The 21,748-nt window shown below is 30.7% G+C and overlaps 1 protein-coding gene across 1 annotated transcript in view; it reads left to right on the top strand.

Annotated features, from left to right (window-relative positions):
* Positions 1-21,748, top strand: part of Dhc93AB (Dynein heavy chain at 93AB) — a 253,302-nt gene that overhangs the window by 79,564 nt on the left and 151,990 nt on the right. Inside the window, exons 22-29 of the mRNA XM_081751294.1 lie at positions 848-1,013; positions 1,273-1,396; positions 3,523-3,671; positions 10,479-10,724; positions 12,340-12,564; positions 15,856-16,082; positions 17,120-17,261; positions 20,813-21,046. Of these exons, the coding sequence (XP_081607420.1) occupies positions 848-1,013; positions 1,273-1,396; positions 3,523-3,671; positions 10,479-10,724; positions 12,340-12,564; positions 15,856-16,082; positions 17,120-17,261; positions 20,813-21,046 (1,513 nt within the window). The remainder of the gene's footprint in view (positions 1-847; positions 1,014-1,272; positions 1,397-3,522; positions 3,672-10,478; positions 10,725-12,339; positions 12,565-15,855; positions 16,083-17,119; positions 17,262-20,812; positions 21,047-21,748) is intronic.

The following is a 21,748-nucleotide window of genomic DNA, read 5'->3' as shown; positions in this document are numbered from 1 at the left end:
CCTTAGCTTCTGACTTTTTTTTTACTTGAAGCGCTTAAAAACAATAAACTAGAAATAACAACATATAAGTTTTTCGCTAGTTTTCCCAATATAATTACAATAAAACAAGAATTTTAGGAATGATCTAATGGAAATACACCAAAACATTGCGATCTTGTCAAATAATTAGTTTTTGAATCAGGGGCAACATAAGGCGTACAAGAAAAGTTTTGATTGAATGCAATATATTGGATTTTTTGGATCAGGGGCCACAAAATTTTTGTACGGCCCCTAAATCAAGTTCTCGTATTGTTTACGGAATGAACACATTATACTGAGTTAAATGATAGTTTGGGTTTGGCTACACTATATCTAATACTTCAGATATTAGGTGAACAAGAAAATTTTTGATTGAATGAATTATGTTGGATTTCTTGGATCGGGGACCACAAAATTTTTGAATGGCCCCTAAATCAAGTTTTCGTATATTTGCGAAATAAGCACATTATACTGAGTTAAGTTATAGTTTTGGTTTGGATACACTATATGTAGTTTTCCAGATATAAGGCCTACAAGAAAAGTTTTGACTGAAATATATTGGATCTTTTGATCCAATAAACAGATTAATGTTAAACTGAACAATCAGGTTAGTTACTTGTATGTGCAATATTATACCAGACAAAATAGAAAAAAAATATTGCAATAAACACATGTATAAACTATAGAATACACATTTTAAATCTTTTACAACTCGGTAAATTTCGTATTCTTGTCAAATTATTTTACGAAATGATGTTCTTTTAGAAATGTATTAAACAATTTTTAAGTATGAAATCACATGGATTTGATGTTTTACTATAATTCGTAGGTATGACTGTAAAGAGCCGTACATATTACTGGATATTACTGATGACGTGATAAGCCAAAGAGAAGAGGAAATGCGAAATATTCAAGATTCAGCTTCGTTGTTTGAAGTCAACTTCCCAGAATTTAAACAACTGAAACAATGTAGAAAAGAACTGAAAATGCTAAAGGTAATTCTTGTGAACATTCATGAAGGATATTTAATTAATAATCAGTGATCAAAGTCTAAGATACTCAGTAATGTTCAGCTGACTATTCAAATGCCAGAACTTGTATTTATCTAGGCCTGTTAAAAGCCTTAGAAATTTAATGAAAGTAGAAAAATCTAAATTTAGTAAAATCTCGTGAACTCGTAACAAGAGAACTAAACCTTGGTGTACCTTTAGTCAAAATTACCTATATTTATTAATGTAAAATTTTGTTTTATAGAATCTTTGGGATTACATATTTATCGTAAGAACTTGCATCGAAGATTGGAAAACTACACCATGGAGAAAGATTGACGTGGAGAATATGGACTTGGAGTGTAAAAAGTTTGCCAAAGAAATAAGAGGTAATAATAACAATAATGCACAATAATTTGAAAACATACTCTTATGTTTACTGCATCTAATATTTATGTATTATTAATTTACTGTTTCTGTGTTCTCTGACATCTTCCTCAGCAGATCTGGATAACTCATGAGCCACTAATCTCACTTGAATTTTATCTGGCATTATTTCGTGTGTAAGGTTAACAATAATGAGGTCAAGAATCTTGCTAATATGATAATGATGACTTTCTTCTACTTCAATCTTATTCTTTCAAAATATAAATAAATGAATATATATATTCCTCGAGAAGTTAGAAGTGTGGTATAATTGAAGGTAAGAACATACAATTAACGATTAACGTTTAGAAGTAAGTAAAATTTATACAAACTGGCATACATCTGTGTCTTCACAAAAAATAATTTCTGTCTGAAGTTCTTCACAAAAATAAGACGCTCAAAAGAAGAGGATTCTGGTGCAAGAAAATTGCGTTATCATACTAACGAGTTTCTTTGAACCCATCATTCTTTACCGTTCACATGAAATAGTGCAAGATAAAATTCTAAGACGTGAGATGCGTTACATAGGAGTTGCCAAAATCTGCTGAGGAAGGTGTTAGAGAACATTGAAACAGAACGGTTAATAGTACATTATATATTAGACGCAGTAAATAGAAGAGTGCGTTTACACATTATTATTAACATACGTCAATTTCCATATTTAAACAATAATGCTGGTTTCAATAAAGTTTGAGTAACGATTTCTTGTTTCATGGAAAATAGTTTTGAAAAATAGTACCGAAAATTTTGATTTGTTGTGCTTTTAACATTGTATTAAAAAACAAACATTATCATTATATGAAGTAAATTTAGTGCTTTTATTTATTTATTTCATTTTATTTTTTTGAAATTTAATGTCCCATGATTATGCACCGAGGCTGAGAGAGATGATGATGATGATGATGAGATGGATGTTAAGAGTGTAATGAGGAGGAGGAAATGGCAGAATCCCGAGAAATCTGATGCATCCACCAACAAGTTCACTTGACAGGAACTAGGATCGAACCACGAACCCCACGCAACAGAGGAAACGTTCTACCACGAGGCCACTGCGGCTCTATATGTTTGGTTTATAATGAGTACTTTAAATTTATGTGTTCTTGAAGTCTTTTAGAATAGGAAAGATAATATCGGAGAGACCATACTTACTGTGTATTTGTATTAGAAAGTAAGAATATGACAGTGCGTACGTTTAAGGATATATGGTTTCATAACAACAAATTACCTGTTGTCTGTTGCTATTTTTATTGATTTTTAGTAGATTATTTAAGTTAACATCTGGACTGTATTTCCAACTGTAAATTTTTGAAGAATAAAGAATTGACTTTCCTCTCTCTAAAGCAAAAATAAACCTTTCCTCTTTTTTTTCTTTTTCCTTCTTTAAAGAAGCATGATGCAACTTAATCCTTTGAAAGTAATACTTGATACTAAGGAGGAAGTAGAAATTCAAATAGAAGAAACCTAAATAAAATTCAAATAAAAATACTTTGTAATAGAAATGAAAATGTCTTCAAGAAGGATAAATTGTATTGATGAATTTTCAATGAAATATTGAAAAGATATTTTCTATAAAGAAAGGCTTCAACATATGCACAAACAAACTTCTTTTTAATGATGGATCAGTAAAAACGTTATCAGAAAGCTAAAGATGGCAGATAAAAAATAAATAAAGCAAGATGGCAATAGTATAGATATTGAGTTTTAAAACTTAATCAGTATACATTTATAAAATAAATGAAAACTAGTCTGGAAATCTATAAAATGATAGTTAAGCAAATATGAATGACTTTGTATCTCTGTTACCCTTAATTCCTTTTAGATATGACATATCATATCCTGTACTCATGAAGGAGTACTTAATAACACTTTTAATCGGAATTGATGTCCATAAAAATCATAGGGTATAACGATAATATGATTATTGAAGTTCGTGGAGAAACGAAACGAAAAGTGTAAAAAGCATACCATAATCTTGTTTATATGAACTTGAACATTGTAACCTCGATAGTTTACTGTGAGGTTTCTAAAATAATTGTGTGATTCTTGTATGAATATAGATGTATTTCACCACTTTTTGTTGCCTTTATAGCATTGGACAAAGAAATGCGCAACTGGGACACTTATATGAACCTGGAAGCAACAGTAAAGAATATGCTGACGTCCCTTCGAGCAGTAGGAGAACTTCAGAATCCAGCCATCAGAGAACGCCACTGGCATCAACTCATGAAGGCCACTAAGGTTGCATGCATATTTATTAAAAGTGTACTTAGTATAGTAGCATAAATATATACCGAATGTAGATCAAGACGCCTAAAATAAGAGGGAAAAGTGGCTTGCTTGAAATGTAGTACTGGGTTACGTTGAATATATTTTGTAAGTGTACAAGAAGATAATTTGTGTAAGTCAAGAAGAAGATAATAATAAAAAGTTTGAAGGATAATATAAAGATAGAACTTAAGGAAGTGGATAATATCAGATCTAAATGGATTGGTTTGAAAGACGATAGAAAATATTGGGATAATGCAGCAATGAAAATCCGAGTTTCTTAGCCATACGATCTCGTAACTTCGTATTATTATTTTGTAGATAATAAAGAACTAACTAGTCCAATTGTAATTAGTTGTTTAATTTAGAAATATATTTACAAAGTGCTAGGAATGTGACTCAAATGATGCTCAGCATCTTGTCTCTTAGCTTATTCATGTTTAGGGCATGAAAAATTACCTGTATGAGCCTCGTATTGTCATATTTATCGTAAATCTCACGTGAAATATTGTATAATTATATTACACTGAACGATCACTGCATTAGAAACATTTATCTAATAGCGTATTGGTACACTTTTCTGGACAATCAGAACGTTCAAACGACCAAGAACAGATTCTACAAGGTGCTGAACATCCTCCAGGTTCAGTCCAAGGCATGCCTGCTGTAGAAGTTCCTCTAATTGGTGCACAGTTTGAATAGGCGGAGCAACACTTTGCATACTATATGCACTTTGCACTTTCCAGCATGTCCCACACATGTTCAATGAGGTTACAGTATGGCGATTTTGCAGTTCGAGTAGTATTGAGAACTCATTGTCACGTTCCTCTAAGCATTCTGTAGTAACCGCAACCCAATAACAAGTGCATTACCTTGCTGGAATATGGCACTGTTATAAGGGAACTTGGCCTGAAGATATGGATGCAGATCATGGGCTAACAGATTTGAATAACTTTCGCCATTTAAAGTCTGCTGAATAATTACTAATGGCCATGAGGAATACCAGAAAATTGCGCCTCAGACAGTGACATTGCCGCCACTGGCCTACTGAACTCTCATGGTGCAATCCTGAGGCACTAACTCACACTATTTACGCCAGATTCGAACTCGCCCATTGGCGTGGTTCAGCAAAAAGCGGGACATGTCACTCTAGACAACATTCTTCCATTGATCCATAGTTCAACTATGCCTTTCCTTTGTCAATGCCAGTCGTAATTGTTGATGACGCTGTGTTGTCATAGATACTCGTGTTGGTCTACAGCTATGAAATTCCAACCGATGCAAGATATTTCGCATGTTTATTGTTGAAATTGGTCTATTAACCCATTCTTGTACTGGTGGGTCAATCTTTCCACTGTCTCGAGCCTATGCTGAGATACCATACGTGCTACTCGTCGCTCACCTCTTGTATCCACAGTGCGTGGCTGATCCAAGTATGATCGTCTGGCAAATGTATGACCATCGTTCAACTTCTGTTTGTACACATTTAACATTGCAATCCTTGGACATCCCACAAATTCGGTTGTTACAGATATACTGGTACCAGCTTTCGAGTCTCCACAATTTGTACTCAGTCAAAGTTACTGAATCAACTCGTTTGTTCATGATGACGAGTACAAGATTCAATTATGTTCGGTAGAGATGCCTATCGTCTCTGTGACCTGCTTAAGACGTGGAAGAAACGTGTTATTAACATTTCCAGGACCAGTCTATTTCATGGAGGTGTTCCTAATGTAATGATCATTCACAAATATATCGCCACATCTCAAATAATGACACTTTTGTATTTAACACACACACACACACACACAAAACCATTGAAGCTTTTAGACTATTAGAAAGTCACTCAAATAAATTAAGCAGTGTCAATGAAGATTAAGAAGAACGCAATCTATTATAAATAGGATTTGAATCACTAATCATTGTACTCTCTGAAGAGTTTGAACCCCAGAGTATGTACACTCATATCCAAAATTATTGACGCATTTCTATAAATATGTTGTTGTAAGGATATAATTTGATAACGAATTCGGCCGGTATTCCTTATAATGTTAGTATGTGTATAATAGGCAAAGACATGTATGTGGCAAATTTCATGTCAAAAGAGCAGTAAATAAGAGCAATAAATCGAAAATAAAATTTTCTTGTTCATTTAGCAACATTTTGTTTTACTCATTCTAATTTTCGTATTTATAATTTTTTCCTATGAAATTTACCACAAATATACATTTCCCGATTATAGACATAGTATCAGTATTAAAAATATGTTGCAAAATCATTATCAAATTATATTCTTACAAGAAGACAGTTATAGATATGCGACAATCATTTTGGACATGAGTGTACATTGAAAACACGCGCCCTAGGAATAAGGTTAATAAGTTGCCCATTTTCAGTATTTACTTTGGTTAGAAATAAAAGTAAACTATGATAACTTAGCTCCCTACATATTTAAATCTTTCCCAAATTAAATAGAAACAATCTAATTTCACAACAGATTATCCTAATACTTATAAAATGTGTTATTTTTATTTTTCAAAACAATACATTGATCATTGATATGTAATTCAACACCTAAAGTATAAAACTAAAATTACGAAATATGACAGTATCTTAAGACCAATGACAACATATCTCGTATTAATAATTTGTAAGTAACAAAGAACAATAAATCGGTTCAGTTGTAATTTAATTCTTTGAATTTGAAATATTTCTTTACAGAATGTTAGGAATGGGGATCAAATTAAATGAATATTTTTCATCACATGAGTCAGTATGTTGTACTCATCATAAATCTCATGTTAAATTCTAGATCTATGAAACAAGTCAGCTAATTCTTTCTAAACAATTATACATTTTTTAAATATCAAAATATTTGTACAGATTGTGTAAATGCCCCTTACCAAAGCAGTATATCATAAAGCAGTTTATCGTTTTTTTCTTATAATGCTCTAATAGATACAAGTAATACATATATTAACAATAAATTACATTACAATAAATCTACTTTAACTTTTAGAAATATAGTTTAAAGAAAATATTTACGAAATGTTTCTTTATGTATGTTGTGTATGAGTGTATGTGCATGGCTCAGATAGTTACATTTTATACCTATTAGTAGTGGATTTCTTGGAACAGATTTATCAGTTTATTTAGTTCCGAACTTTTAGAAGCACTCTGGTACGACAAACAGCGATTGAAAGAATACATGAATTTATATCGGAGACAAACATTTCTAAAAGTGTCACTTAAACAGATATCCTATACCCTATAGAAGCAAATTGAGGGCTTAACAATAATCTTCATGCACAATTTAGGGATTAGAGCACCAGAAGTAAGAGAAAAATATGCTTTCAGTGCTTCAATATTATTTAATATCTTTTTCATTTCTTCCTTTCTATCTATCTAATATCTTTATCTAGTATAGTATTTGATTTCGCGTGATGAAGCTGTGTATGTGTGTGTGTGTGTGTGCGCGCGTGTGTGTGTGTGCAGTAATTTATGTGCCCTCGCGTGATTGCTTATGTGTACATGTGTGAAAGAAAAACAGATGCTCCTCCTACTATTGAATATAAATGAAAGTAAAACTATTCTAAGCATAATGTGAAAGTCATCTTTGTTTTATTAAAAAGAATATATCTAGTTACAAGGGACATACCAGCAATATTAACTAAATTAAGAAAATTAAGAGAAAGATAATGACAATAAAGCTTAGATGATTACATGTAAGATCTTAGATAGTAAAAACACTACATAAATATGTTACCGGAAGAAAATTCATACAAGACACAGTGATGAAAATGTATTATCATTTGTGAAAATATTACTCTAGTGAATACTTATTAATTTTAGTTAAGTTATTTATATATTGTTTAAAATATAGTCTTTGAAGTAACTTCAAAAAATAAACACGTTTTAACTCGAACAAAAGTTAATTCGAACACAAATATTAATTTCATAACATAAAACCAAATGGAATATAAGTATTTTTTGTTAATGATATTTAAAAAATACAAGCACTCAAATTTACAAATTAATCATAAACATTTACTCTTTTAGTATTGCACTTTGTAAGAAAAGTATTATTTAAAGAAAATATTAAATTATGAACTAAGTCTCGCAAAGAGAGTACGATAATTAAACAAAGCTTAATTTTTAAAAAATAGTGGTAATTGATTCTTCAATTTCTTGTTCCTATAAACTACATTAATGGTCTTATGGAAACTCGCCTAAACTACATTTAAAAACTATACGCTATTATTTCTATATATAAGAGAGAAAACTCTAATGTCTCTGTCTTTTAATTAAATTAGAAGCATAATAAATAGATTTAAATTATCTAGTGACCGTAAACTTACATTTAATGAGTTTTAAAGCTGTAAGTGGAACTTTAAAATTATTTTTGTCATATGTTTTCTTAAAACAAATTTTCGTAAGTTCTTTCTTTAACATTTTTCTTATTTAAACATTATTTTCTAAATTGAAATTCTAACCTATCTATCTGAACATGTGTGAGTTTGTTCTGTTTGTGTTTGCGTGTATTTTGCTTAATATTAACAAATATTAAGATGTTTCTTTTTAATATACTCTATACAAACTAGACATAATTTTACATTACAAATTTCAATAATGTTGCTACATTTGTAGTTTTTTTGCCAAATAGTTAAAACAAAACACAGTGTAGATGTGTGAACTTTGACAGCACTCATTTTTTGCGTAGTTTAAGAAATACAAATCTGTGTGAGTGTTGTTTTGCGAATAGAATGAAACATATCATCCACATATTTACAATGAATCACAGTTATTATTATTATTGTACATAAATGCATTTAACTTCCTAACTCGGATTTTCCTTTTTTTTGCACACTATCACAATATTCACTCAAATTTTCTGTTACACGCTGCAGACATCCAACAATCTTCCAATGGATTTCACTGTAAGTATACACACGACATAACACAGAAGAACAATCTTATAAATTGTATTACTGTGTGTGTGCTTGTGTGTGCGTCTACACGTAACTTTTTATTCACAGCATGCTTGGTTTTCTTTGTCACAACACATCCTTTCTTCTTTCAAATCTATCTTTCTCTGTTCCTCCATCTTTTTAACTTCTTATTCCTTTTATTAATTAGGTTATTTTTATTTGCAATTTTTCTTTATTACATCATTTTTCAATTCTTAATATCTTATCTCTCTTTTCAACTATTCATAATTTCATAGTGAATATTTTTAATCTATATTATAGATAGATTAGATTGTACTTTTTAAGATTATCTTTGTAACTGAAATATGACCATCTAAATTTTAATTCCAAGAATGTGCATATTCACTTAGAGATTATATTCTAATGAATTGTGAGTTAATGAATTTTAGTTTATATACTTTTTAAGTCAAACAAAAATCGTTAGTTTGATACGAATTTTCGACAAATATTATATACATATGTATACATTTATATAGTTGAGTCGAAATTAATAATAGTTTAATTTGTCTTGGAAGATTATAAATATTTTAATTTGTTACGGCGTAGAGAAATGTGATTTTGTGTATATTTTGGAAAATCGTAATCAATTTCATCTATTATCGCTCTGACAATACTGATAAAAAAAGTAAAATAAAATGGGTATTACACTTTTACTAAAGGGTGAATCAATTAATTACCATCATACAGATACAACCTTGATTTAATTTTCTATTATCCTTACAGTTTTACAACTTTGCTATCCGTAACATTTGGTGTGAATTCTTAAATCGTAAGATTTCTATGTTTAAAAATATGACACGAACACAGTTCACTTTAATTTACTGCTCTACTAGACTACTCTTTCTTAACTAGGATATGGAATTATTTATCTTACATTTACTTCATCCATTATGCTAGAAATCACAGAAAATACCCCCACACCACTATCAGTTGTAGACTGTATGATGATAGCAACTAGATAATAAGATACCACAATATATGTAGTCTGATTACAGGGATGAAAATTAAGAATTTCTTAAGATATCAACGATTTCTAAACTAACAAAGATATTTTTTTTTTTTGTTTATCCCACACACTGTACGTGTACACACGTAATTTCAAATACCTCTGACTTATTTGTTACAATACATACACTATAATAATATAAGAATGTTCTCGTAGAATTTCATTATTTTTCTTGTATTTATTATTGAATTTATCATTTTAAAATTGTTCTAAAAAATTGTTTTTTCTGACATATTCTTCCTTTCCGAACGCAATTCTTATAATCTTTATATTCTTCCTTTCCAAACGTAATGCTTATAATCTTTATTCTATACATAGTGTAGTATTCTGATATAAATGATGAATGAATGGGTCTTATTCATTTAAATCAGAATCTATTTAGCAATTAATCATTGTATGTTACAAAATCATTTTTATTCTCTAGTTACTTCAAAAATGAAAGCAATTTAATAGTATTTCTTGCAGTGTTACTTTTACTTGTAATTATGAGTTTAAAGAATAGTGTACTTCAAAAAAAAAAAAAAAGCATACTTTCATTTTCAGTTACGTAAAAATTGTACCCATTTTGAGATTTAGAACAATAAATTGTATCAAGTAAAATAAGCACTTTTTTGACTCGGCTTTACAGAATACATGAAAGCCAATTAAATTGACTAACTGAATGAAACTTTATAACTAACACTGTTTTATATTATATGTTAATTTTGTGGAGCATTATCATACTATAGTTAAAATGACAGGATATTGTAGAACAATTTACTTTCATTAATTGCTAAATTTTTATAGGTTGAGTTCGTTATGGACATGAAAACAACGTTAGCTGACTTATTGGCACTAAATCTGCATGACTACGAAGAAGAGGTGAAGAATATTGTGGATAAAGCAGTCAAAGAAATGTCAATGGAAAAGATTCTTAGGGAACTAAATGTCACATGGTCGAGTATGGAATTCGATCACGAAATTCATCCTCGTACTGAATGCACCTTGCTCAGAGCCAGTGAAGAACTAATAGAAACATTAGAAGATAACCAGGTACTTTATTTATTTCTAAAGTTTCTTGTTTTCTATGTATTCAGCATGGAGGGCGTAAGTTATCCATAGTAGTTTCGAGTAAGTTACACGAGAATATTACTTCTGAAATATCATTCTAGAAAAATTGTGAAATTGAAAATGTTTTACTGGTGGTTGAAATTTAGCCTTCCTTTTCAGCACCAAGGCTATTGTAACGTACCTACTACCTAACTACTTAGTCTTCAGTATCGTCACTGGAGAGAGGGTATAAAATTCTCCCTCCATTTTATTTAGTATAATAAAGGCAGGTTTTATTGGGAAGGTAGCGCATAAAAATTCCGATATTACCTTAGTAGTGGGATCGAGCCCAATTTTTTCTACAATAAGCAAATATGATGTCTTTTATTTTCGCATTCATCTACCCGTACAATATAGGTACATTCTAGGATACAGAAGTGAAACTCAATGATTATAAGGAAATAACGATTTATGAAAAATCTTAACTGCATCAAAATTATGAACAAAAAACAATTAACCAACTGAATATCTGTATTGGACCTTACAAACTGCCATAAGGGCTTTAGACTACATTGATTGATCATAAGCAAATGGTCCAATAACGAACAAAAATAATTAATTCCAACTCACCAGCTTGAAGATTTCGTACCATAGACATCAAATATAGCAGGATACGACAATATATAATACATCACACCAATAGATTGATAGCACATTAACAACTCACTTTTCCCTATATATACCACTATTAATTAGACTTTTCAGAGTACTTTAACTATATATCTCGGAAAATTTAAACCACTTCACTTAAAAAAAAAAAAAAAAAAAAAAACTATTTGAAAAATACACTTATCTTTTCCAACTTTCATTAATATTTTAATATTCCATACTAAACCATTGGTATCAATCGGAATTATAACGACGTACATTCGGTAAGTAACTTAAAAAATTGACGTATTAGATGAACTGTTCCTATAGCTTTCAGTAGACTTTTCCCCAGTTTGGCTTTCTGAATAATTATGATGCTATCGCCTTTAAATCGCTATAAGTACAAAATAGCTGACAAAAGTTTCCATCTTTTTTTTCCGAATTCTAAATTAATGTAATTCAGTACACTATATATTAATATTTTTAAAGTTTCTTGTTTCCCATTTAAGTCAATTGCTACTGCTGGTTGAAATTTAGCGTTCTTTTCCAGCACCAAGGCTATATGAGACGAGGATGTTTAGTTTAAGATAGCATCGAAAAGCGCATGCGCTAGTCACTAGACCAGCGAGGAGGGCGTAAGATATCCATAGTAGTTTCGAGTAAGTTACACAAGAATATTATTTCTGAAATATCATTCTAGAAAAATTGTGAAATTGAAAACGTGCTATTGCTAGGGAAGCTATCGTGTAACATAGTGTATTGAAGCAACGAAAACTTAATGAATATTAAAAATTACTGTGAAGTGTCTATAAATTTTGTCATTTATTGATAATGTGCGTATTGCACTAAAACTAAAAGCTTATTACAGAACTAAAGAGTATTGATTAATCATTTTCTTAACCTACATGTTGGATGGTAAGAAAATTTTATATCCTACTTTCAAAAAATGTGTAATTCTTTCTGCTTCTAGGTACAACTACAAAATCTTATGACATCCAAATACATTTCATATTTCTTGGAAGAAGTTTCAGCTTGGCAACAAAAGTTATCGTATGCTGACCAAGTTATTACAATATGGTTTGAAGTACAGAGGACTTGGCTTCATCTTGAATCTATATTTATCGGATCTGAGGACATTCGTAAACAGCTTCCTGAAGACTCAAATAGATTTGATAAAATTGATGACGAATTTAAGGTACTACTTGTCGCTTAATAAATTTTGTTCCATATTAATAGGTTATGTTATTCATTGATAAGGGAAAATATGATTACCGAAATGAACTAATGCATTACACTTGTTGTTTTCTAGTCTTCCGTACAGGAGATCTAGGTTCTACCCTCGGTGGGTGGTCATGAGGTTTGGGTCTTACATAGAGCAGCAGCTCCACGTTTAATAATATCTCGATACTGAAAAGATAACTTATTCTCCAAACCAAACAAAGTAAATAAATTGTATTTATTCAGTGTGTCCACCTACCAATCTGACGACCTAGGTTCGATCTCCAGTACAGATGGAATTTGTTCTTACGCTCTTCCATCGTTGAGCTATGACTCACGGGCTTATCCAGCCTCTGTCACGTGGGAAATTAAAGTTGTTAGAGCGTATTGAGCATAATTAACTAACGAGGTCATGGAGAAGAGAAGCAATATCTTAACATATCTAGTAGACCAGGTTAAGATAATGAAAGGGATAGAAAATCTTGACTTCTACCTTTGCTTTGTTTGCAGATCATTTGCTCAGAATCCTCTAATAACATTTTAAATTTGTAAACAAAGCGAGATAAAGAAGATTGTGTGTAGCAAATAAAAGTTTTCCAACATAAAAATTTGAAATCAAATGAAATTAAATCTTTTAAGCGGAAAGAAAGTGGAAGGAAACTGGAGAACGCCGAGGAAACCTACGCACACATTGCTTGTCCATCACAAAGCTTACTTGGTGCGAGTTCGAATCGAACCAAGGTTCCCATGCATCAAAGGTGAACGCTCTACCACTAAGCCACTGCGGCCCCCGACATAAAAATTTGTTTCTATTATTACTATACTAGTTGAGTTATACGAAACAAAATGGAAAAATAAAATAAATGTTAATGTTACATTTTATAATATTTGATACATTTACCGTCTTTCCAGAGAGCAAACTTACATTTCTTTAAAATGACCAAATAGGATCAGAGAAATATTTTTAAAAAAATCCATACTTTTCTTTTATAATTTGAAACACAAGACCTTGCAATTGGTTAATAAAAGAATTACTCATATTTATTACGTGTCAAACTTTATTAAAGTTAGAATAAAATGAACTGGCAGTTTTCTCAATCAGCTCACATTAGAATTCTCTTTCTACCTCGACCAATTATTGTTGAAAATAATAATGTTGCAACAATGATTAAAATGAATTCAACAATATTATTAGCTATTAATAAAAGAAAAATGTACAAGGATGAGACATATACCAATCGATAGATCTTGCTGAGCTGAACAAAATGATATGCGTAAATGTTAAATCTTACGCGTAGTTTCGTAAGAAATCGAGAAATACGAATTTCTGTGTAAAACTAAAATTTGACTGCGGTACAATAACTATGCGATCCCATAATATGAAACTGATACTGAAGCATACATTAATCCTTTTTTTTTTTTTTTCATTATGCAAAACAAGAGAATTAGTTCGAAATTGTAATAAACACTTGATCTTTGTTTAACTGAAATGTTGTCCAACGATAAGACACATGTCAGTCAATAGATTACATATAACAGAGCAAAATTACCTGCTTGAGGTTAAATTCTCATGTATAATTTTCGAGAAATCGAGAAAAACGAATTTTTTTTTTTTTTGGCGTTAAAGAACACTATGTCGGTCGTTGCCAATCTGATGGAGTTGTTTATTTTTGTATGATTTTTCCTAAGAATGACAGAGACACTCCTTACAGTGACACACATACTCCTAAAAGTGACTCACAAAATTCTAAAACTGAAGTACGTCTTATTGGTATTTCGGTGTGTGTGTGGGGTGGGGGGGGAGGAAGGACTTCAATTCAAAAATTTATTTTAAACACAAATTTACTTACATGAAACCGAAAGCGGAAATTCCACATTTAACAAAATTCGGTTAAGAATAAAATCAAGTATCAGTAACAATAAAGATACAATTAACTGAACAGAAAATAAGTCGCAGTTAATGCGATGTAAAATAGTGCGCAGAGAACAGTTCTAAATTTTTTAAAGGTGTTGGTTACTATTTCTCTGCTCTTTGTTTCAATTCTTTAAAAACCTTTCAATATTCACAAATGTTTTCTTCAGTCAGGTCTGAAGTGAGAAAGAATGGTTTTTAATAGGGCACTTTTTGTATAGGTGATTGAAAGGAATATTAATCCCAAAATAAAAACAAAATGTATACTCAATTTTTTTCGCTTCCTTCTCTTAAACTAAATAATTTTATTCTGTAATTATTACTAAAGTATTATTCATGAAATATTAAAAAAAAAGGGGTGCGGTCGCTTAGTGGTAGAGCGTTTATCTCTAGTACGTAGGGTCCTTAATTCGATCCCCGACCAAGTAAGTTTGTGATGTGCAATATCGTGCCTGTGGGTTTTCTCAGGGTACTCCCATTTTTTCCTACATTCTCATTCCACCAATTCTTCCATTATCATTCACTTGCCTTAATCATCCGTCTCCCTTAGCCTAAAGGACATAATTGTGGGATGTTAAACTGAGAGATTTTATTATATTAACAAAAATTTAATAGGCATTTCTGGAAAAGTTTGAAGAAAATATACCCTTTCCCTTTTATTTTAAAGAAACAGATTATGTCACATTCTAAAGTTGATACTGAAATATTTATTCCCAAAAATCACGAAAATCATTAAAGTAATTTCCACCACCGCAGTAAAAACTGTTCTCTCAGAACTTTTTGTGAAAAAAAATGAACTATGTAATATCTTAGATTTGTTAATGAAATATTTCTTTATAAATCATAATAGTTAGAGCCGTTTTCTGAAAGAATCACGGTTTTAGATTTTCATTCTCTATTAAAATATCCTTGGCATAGAAGGAAAATTCGAAACACGCTTCTAGCGCAGATTATTAACAGTTTTAAAATTTAATCTCAATACATTGGAACATCAGCCTTATTCATCGGACTTGGCACCATGTTATTTTTTTTCTTTTTCCGAAAGTGAAATTCGCCCAGGGAACTAATTTTCAGTGTTTTTTGAAGAGATGAAGCAGAAAACGGCAGTGGTACTCAAGACGGTGGTGACACCTGAACATTTCCACAATTGCTTCCAACAACGGAAATTTCGTATGCAAACATGTATGTAGAGAGAAGGGGAGTGTCGTGTAAAGTAACTGACGGAGCAATGTACATACTAACATTACAATATTATAATTCCCACTTGAGTGATTCTAATAAATATATAAATAAACTGAATAGTTGGTCATATATTAATTTTACTTTCTATTTCTGAATTTTTTTGTATTATTTTAGTTGCTCATGAATGAAATGTCGAAGACGAAAAACGTTGTGGATGCAACTAATAAACCTCATTTGTATGATCAATTGGAAGTTCTACAGAAAGAGCTGATTCTGTGTGAAAAGGCACTCGCAGAATATCTGGAAACAAAAAGGCTTGCTTTTCCTCGTTTTTACTTCGTGTCATCTGCTGATCTCCTGGATATCCTCTCAAACGGAAACCAGCCTGAACTTGTTATTAGGTACTATAAAGAGTATTTTTTCAATATTACATAGTTTAGATTTTTATATACTGGTACATAATAAGACAATTTATAATCATAGGTGAGAACACTATTGTTAGATACACAGTTTTACATAATTTATATATAATTCTAATAGTACTTGCCTTTAATCTATCTTTCAATAGCCTAAAGCAAGATACATTTGGTTACTACATCCAAAAGTGAAGGAAATATAGTTTTGTAAGTTTAACTTAAGCTTACCTTAATTTCTTAATTCTACTTGAAAGTGACAAATGATATAATGGTAAATTCTTAAATGGATTTACATTTTTACATAATTGTTTAAATCAATAAAAGCTACCTTAGTATAAAAAAGGCCTATTATTCATGGTTTATAAATATTAGTCCGTTGCTTTTGTAGATAATGATCAAGAAGTCAAAACAAAGAATTCATAAGTATCTTGTTGTTAAATAAGACCAACTTTCAAAATAAAAGATAGATTATAAGCTCTATCTTCTATGTAGTCCTGATTACTGTGTCACTATAATTCCACTGAAGGTCTTCGCCTTTGATTTTAGATATGTTGTATAAAGTTATTCTAGACTGAGTATATTGTTAATAGATGGTAAGTTGTTACACAAAAACTATTTAACATGTTTAATAATATACTTTGGCAAATATTTAAGATACGAGGATTTTTCTAAGGATTTGTTATTTTCACTTGACGTTTAAAAATCCTATCTTTATCTCACTAAATAGAGTATTAATATTTGCCATATAAAAGCCAGCTAAAGAGATAAACTGTTACTTTAATGCTATATGAAAAATTTAGACAAAATCAACTTTAATACTATTCTGCTTTATAAGAAATTCCACATTTTCTTCTTACTTTTGATGTTTTCGGAAGGCATGTAGTATATTGTGGAACTCATACATGTTACTAGCTGCAAGATATAAGCATATGAATTTAATTTGATTTGATAATTTTATGGTTTGAGAATCAATATAACTCTGAAATTATTTAAGCTCCTATTAATTCTTTTTCTCTTTGCAGACATTTGACAAAATTGTTCGATTCCATGGCAAAGTTGAAATTTCGTACGAAGGAAGGAAAGAACACAAACGTAGCTTTAGGTATGCACGCAAAAGATGGAGAATATGTCGAGTTCAACCGTGATTCTGATTGCAGTGGCCCAGTAAGTGCGTTATTCAAAATTCTGATAATAAAAAATTAGAAAATATTGAAAATAATGACAATATTTAAGAGGTGCGTCCTTAGCTATATTTAAATCCAGATGTATATTTGTATATTTAAACAAAAGCCCTTGGGTATGATTTGATCTCATTCATGTAGATATTGCATACATATATAATGCTACCTTGTCTACGTTTACGACGTAGTACAACAAAACATATCCTACTTATAAATAGACAACTTGCAATCCATTGATAGTGCATACTCTATCTACATTATTTAGAGATATGCATCTAAATAAAATACGGTATAGAGGCCAAAATATTGAGATAGCGAACTGTAAATATTTTTGTGCCTATACGTAATAGACCATACACATTAATCTCATATCATTTATTACAAAATAAATTTATAAGTACATGAGATTTACAATACAAAATAAAAATAAACAAATATTACAGTCCTCATCCACTTTATATACTTTACATTTTTCAAAATTTCTCAATTATTTTCTTAAGAAGCTTATTTTATTACAGGTAATTTTTCCTCTAATAAGTACAATTATTAATAATTTCCTTCTTGTTCAATATTACTTCAAAATTTCCTCACTTTTCTCGTGCAAAAACCAAGTAGTTGATACCGTCTAGCTAATTATAATATAATATTACATACATTATAATTTAAATTTTACAATCTGAGATTTTTAAAGTTTATTATCTAGAACTAGAATCAATTATCCGCTTTGATGGGTTAAATTAACAAAAAAATAATAGTATGTTCCGTTAGTCAGTCACTTTTTACTGTTACTAAAGCGCTCTTTGATATCGGTTATTTTCATCTTTTTATATATCCCTTCCTCTCCCCAAGTTGCGGAGCACGATATCGGAAGCGTCATTGTTCATATCAGAAACCCCAAAAACTATGAATTTGACACTGATATTGGTCATTTCGATCATTTATATATATATACCCTTCTACTCATCCTCTCTCCCAAGTTGCGGGATGAATTTGGATTTAAACGGTATCAGAAGTGTCACTGTTCATCTCAGAGACCCCAAGAATTATAAATTCGACACTAATATCGGCCATTTTCGATCACTTTTACATGTCTCTCCTCCTCCCTTAACTTACACCGTCAAAGTGATATGACAAAAAACATTTCAGGTTCGAACTTCATCTAGATAGAAAATTTGATCGAGATCGATCCGGTGGTTCAAGAGTTATTAAGTTTTATTTATTTTTATATATCTCCCCTCCTATCTTCCTAGCCTAAGTTCTACCGTCAAAGTGAAATGATAAAAAATCATCTCAGGTTCGAACCTCATCTATGTTAAAAATTTGATCGAGATTGGTTGGATAGTTCAAGAGTTATGTTTTATTTATTTTTATATATAAATCTCCATCTCCCCCTCCCCTAGGTTCTTCCATCAAAGTGAAACTATAAAAAACAAAATCCAGTCCAGAACCTCATATATGTTGAAAATTTAATCGAGATTGGTTGGGTGGTTCAAAAGTTATTAAGTTTTATTTATTTATATATATATATATCTCCCTCTCCTTCTCCTCTCCTAACTTCTACCGTCAAAGTGATATGATAAAAACCACCCAAGGTCCGAACCTCATCTACGTTAAAAATTTGATTGAAGTCAGTCCGGTGGTTTAAGCGTGATGAAGTCACAAAGACATTCACTTTTATTTTTATTTTTTTAAACATATATCTCTCCCTTCTCCTCTCCTTCGTTACACCGTAAAAGTGAAATGACGAAACCATTCCAGACCCGAACCTTATCTATGTTGAAGATTTGATCGAGATCGGTCGGGTGCTTCAAGAGTTATTTAGTTAGTTTTATTCATTTTCACATAGTTCCCCTTCTCCCTTCCCCCTCCCTTAAGATTTACCGTCAAAGTGAAATGATACAAAACTTTCCAGGTTCAAATCTCATGTATGTTGAAAATTTGATTGAAGAGTTATTAACTCACGAACATAGTCACTTTTCTTTATAATATTGATTTTTGTATATATATCTCCTCCTCTTCCCCTAAGTTGCTTCGTCAAAGTGAAATGATTAAATGATTAAAACCATCCCAGGCACAAACCTCATCTATATGGAAAATTTGATCGCGATTGGTTGTTTAGTTCAAGAGTTATTAAGTTTTATTTATTTTTTTTATAATTTCCCCTCTTCCCCCTGTCCTCAGTTCTACCGTCAAAGTAAAATGCTGAAAGCACTGCCAGGCCTGAACCTCACGAATATTGAAAATTTGATCGAGATCGGTTGGCTGGTTCAAGAGATTAGGAGTCACAAACATAGTCACTTTCAATTTTATAATATAGATTTCTGATTAAATGAATTTATTAATAATGGAATAAAGTCCGTTAATAGTTTTGTCCATTAATAATATTTTTAGAACGAAACTTTATTTACAGTTCAAGAGTGTAATTATAATAACGAGCATACCCTGTATATATGTTTATGTATGCATGCATTCATTACGTCAATAGTATAACCTTTTTATGTATATAGTAGACAAAGTTTTATGTATGTTTTTACTTTATGTGTAAACTGTTTGGTAATATAGACGTGATTTGATTATTTCTACAGTATTAGTTATGTTTTGTGTATAAATTTTAATGTGCTGCAAATGTAATTCATTTACAGACATCTGTTAGAATTTTTTAATAAGTAATGTGCGTGTAGTGTATATTTTAAACCTAAACGTTCCTGAACAAAGTGTAGAATAAACTCTTATCTTATTTGCATGCGAAGAGCCTGTTGTGCAATACCTTCAGGTTTGTTGAATGTGTAGCGCAACATCTCATTTTATTTTCTCAATTATATTACTGTTTCATATGTATTAGTAGTATCAATAATGTACTGTGCTTATGGAGTCATTTTATAGAGCATACTAATTATATAAATCAATCAATTAATTAATTAAGGGTTAACTTCTTGGTCTTGTTTCAGTCTTAGCTTCCGTTACATTTCCGTTGCAGATCAAGTTTATAGTATTATAATAAAATTATTATTTTCTGAGTTGTAGGGTATAAAATAGTAAGATACATAAAATAAGAACTTATTATTGTTATTACTTACCACGCAATGAAATCTTAATTCTAATCAAATATGAACATTTTTCAATCTACATAACTCACAAATTGAGTTTTCTTAATGTTTTATAATGATATATGATCCACTGTTCAAGGATGATCCAGTATTTTAATAATGTAAAATATACATATGTAAATATATAATAAACACTTCTGATCAGAATATATACACTTGTTTATTAAAAACTAAATTACAGTGTAACGGTTTCAACAACTTAACGTTGTCTTCATCAGACACTAACTGTAATGTAGTTTTACTAAATTACAGTGTAACGGTTTCGACAACTTAACGTTGTCTTCATCAGACACTAACTGTAATTTATTTTTTAATAAACAAGTGTATATACTCTGGTCAGAAGTGTTTATTATTTCTTTAGTGAGTTCCAGAGTCGTGATGGATAGAGTTGCATGTAAATATATCTTGAATACTTACTGCGTTTTAGGTTGAGGTATGGCTTAATCGTCTGCAAAGTACTATGATGAGTACTATGCGACACTATTTTGCCGAAAGTGTTGTAACATATGAAGAAAAACCACGTGACCAATGGCTATTTGATTATCCTGCCCAAATATCTCTTTGTGGAACTCAGATTTTTTGGACTTCTGAAGTCAATATGGCATTCGCAAGATTAGAGGAGGGATATGAAAATGCCCTTAAGGACTACCAAAAGAAGCAGGTAAGTAACATACGAAGAGCGTAGAAATCAATGCACAATTTTGTTTTATTACATCTAAAAAGATGATATACAAAGAAAATTTAACCAATACTACATAACAGGATTTAGAAAAAGGTAGAGAATTAGTGCTTGGTTAACAAACAATCCAGAAAAGTTAATTGTTTTACAGCTATAAATAAATGATAGCTAGATTACGACTTGTGTTAACAGAAAAAATGAGATGCACCACCGGGAAATTTAAACCATTCTATTTAGAAATAAATTTACTGGAAACATGTATTCTAAACTAATATTGAAGGAAATATGTAAATATTATGAACAAGAAGTTTGAGACCAGTTTTACAGGTTAAAAGGTTGATACATATAAACAGAAACATAATATAAAGGCCAATTTTCTATTGCTCGGATCAGTTCAACTCAGTAATAGATCATTTACCAATAATACAGAAGGAAAGGGAATATTTGCTTTGATTTTTATGTGGTTTATTTGGTTTAATTACACGCTATGTGAGATTGTACAAAACAACAACGTATCCGCAGGTTTTCTTGAAGTTTTGTTTCTTCTCATTAATTTTACCTTTTTTTTTTAATATAACTGTTTCCTGGTATTTACATAGTTCGTTTGCTTTGACCCAAAAGCCATAACCACAGGACGGGTCTATGACTTTTCAGAGTAGGGCGATTCTGTGTAGGGCGTTTTGG

This window comes from Thermobia domestica, chromosome 3 (assembly GCF_964235325.1).
Source record: "Thermobia domestica chromosome 3, izTheDome1.hap1.1, whole genome shotgun sequence".
Classification (NCBI taxonomy): Eukaryota; Metazoa; Arthropoda; class Insecta; order Zygentoma; family Lepismatidae; genus Thermobia; species Thermobia domestica.
The sequence above is the reverse complement of the archived record's forward strand: the minus strand, read 5'-3'. Positions and strand labels throughout refer to the sequence as shown.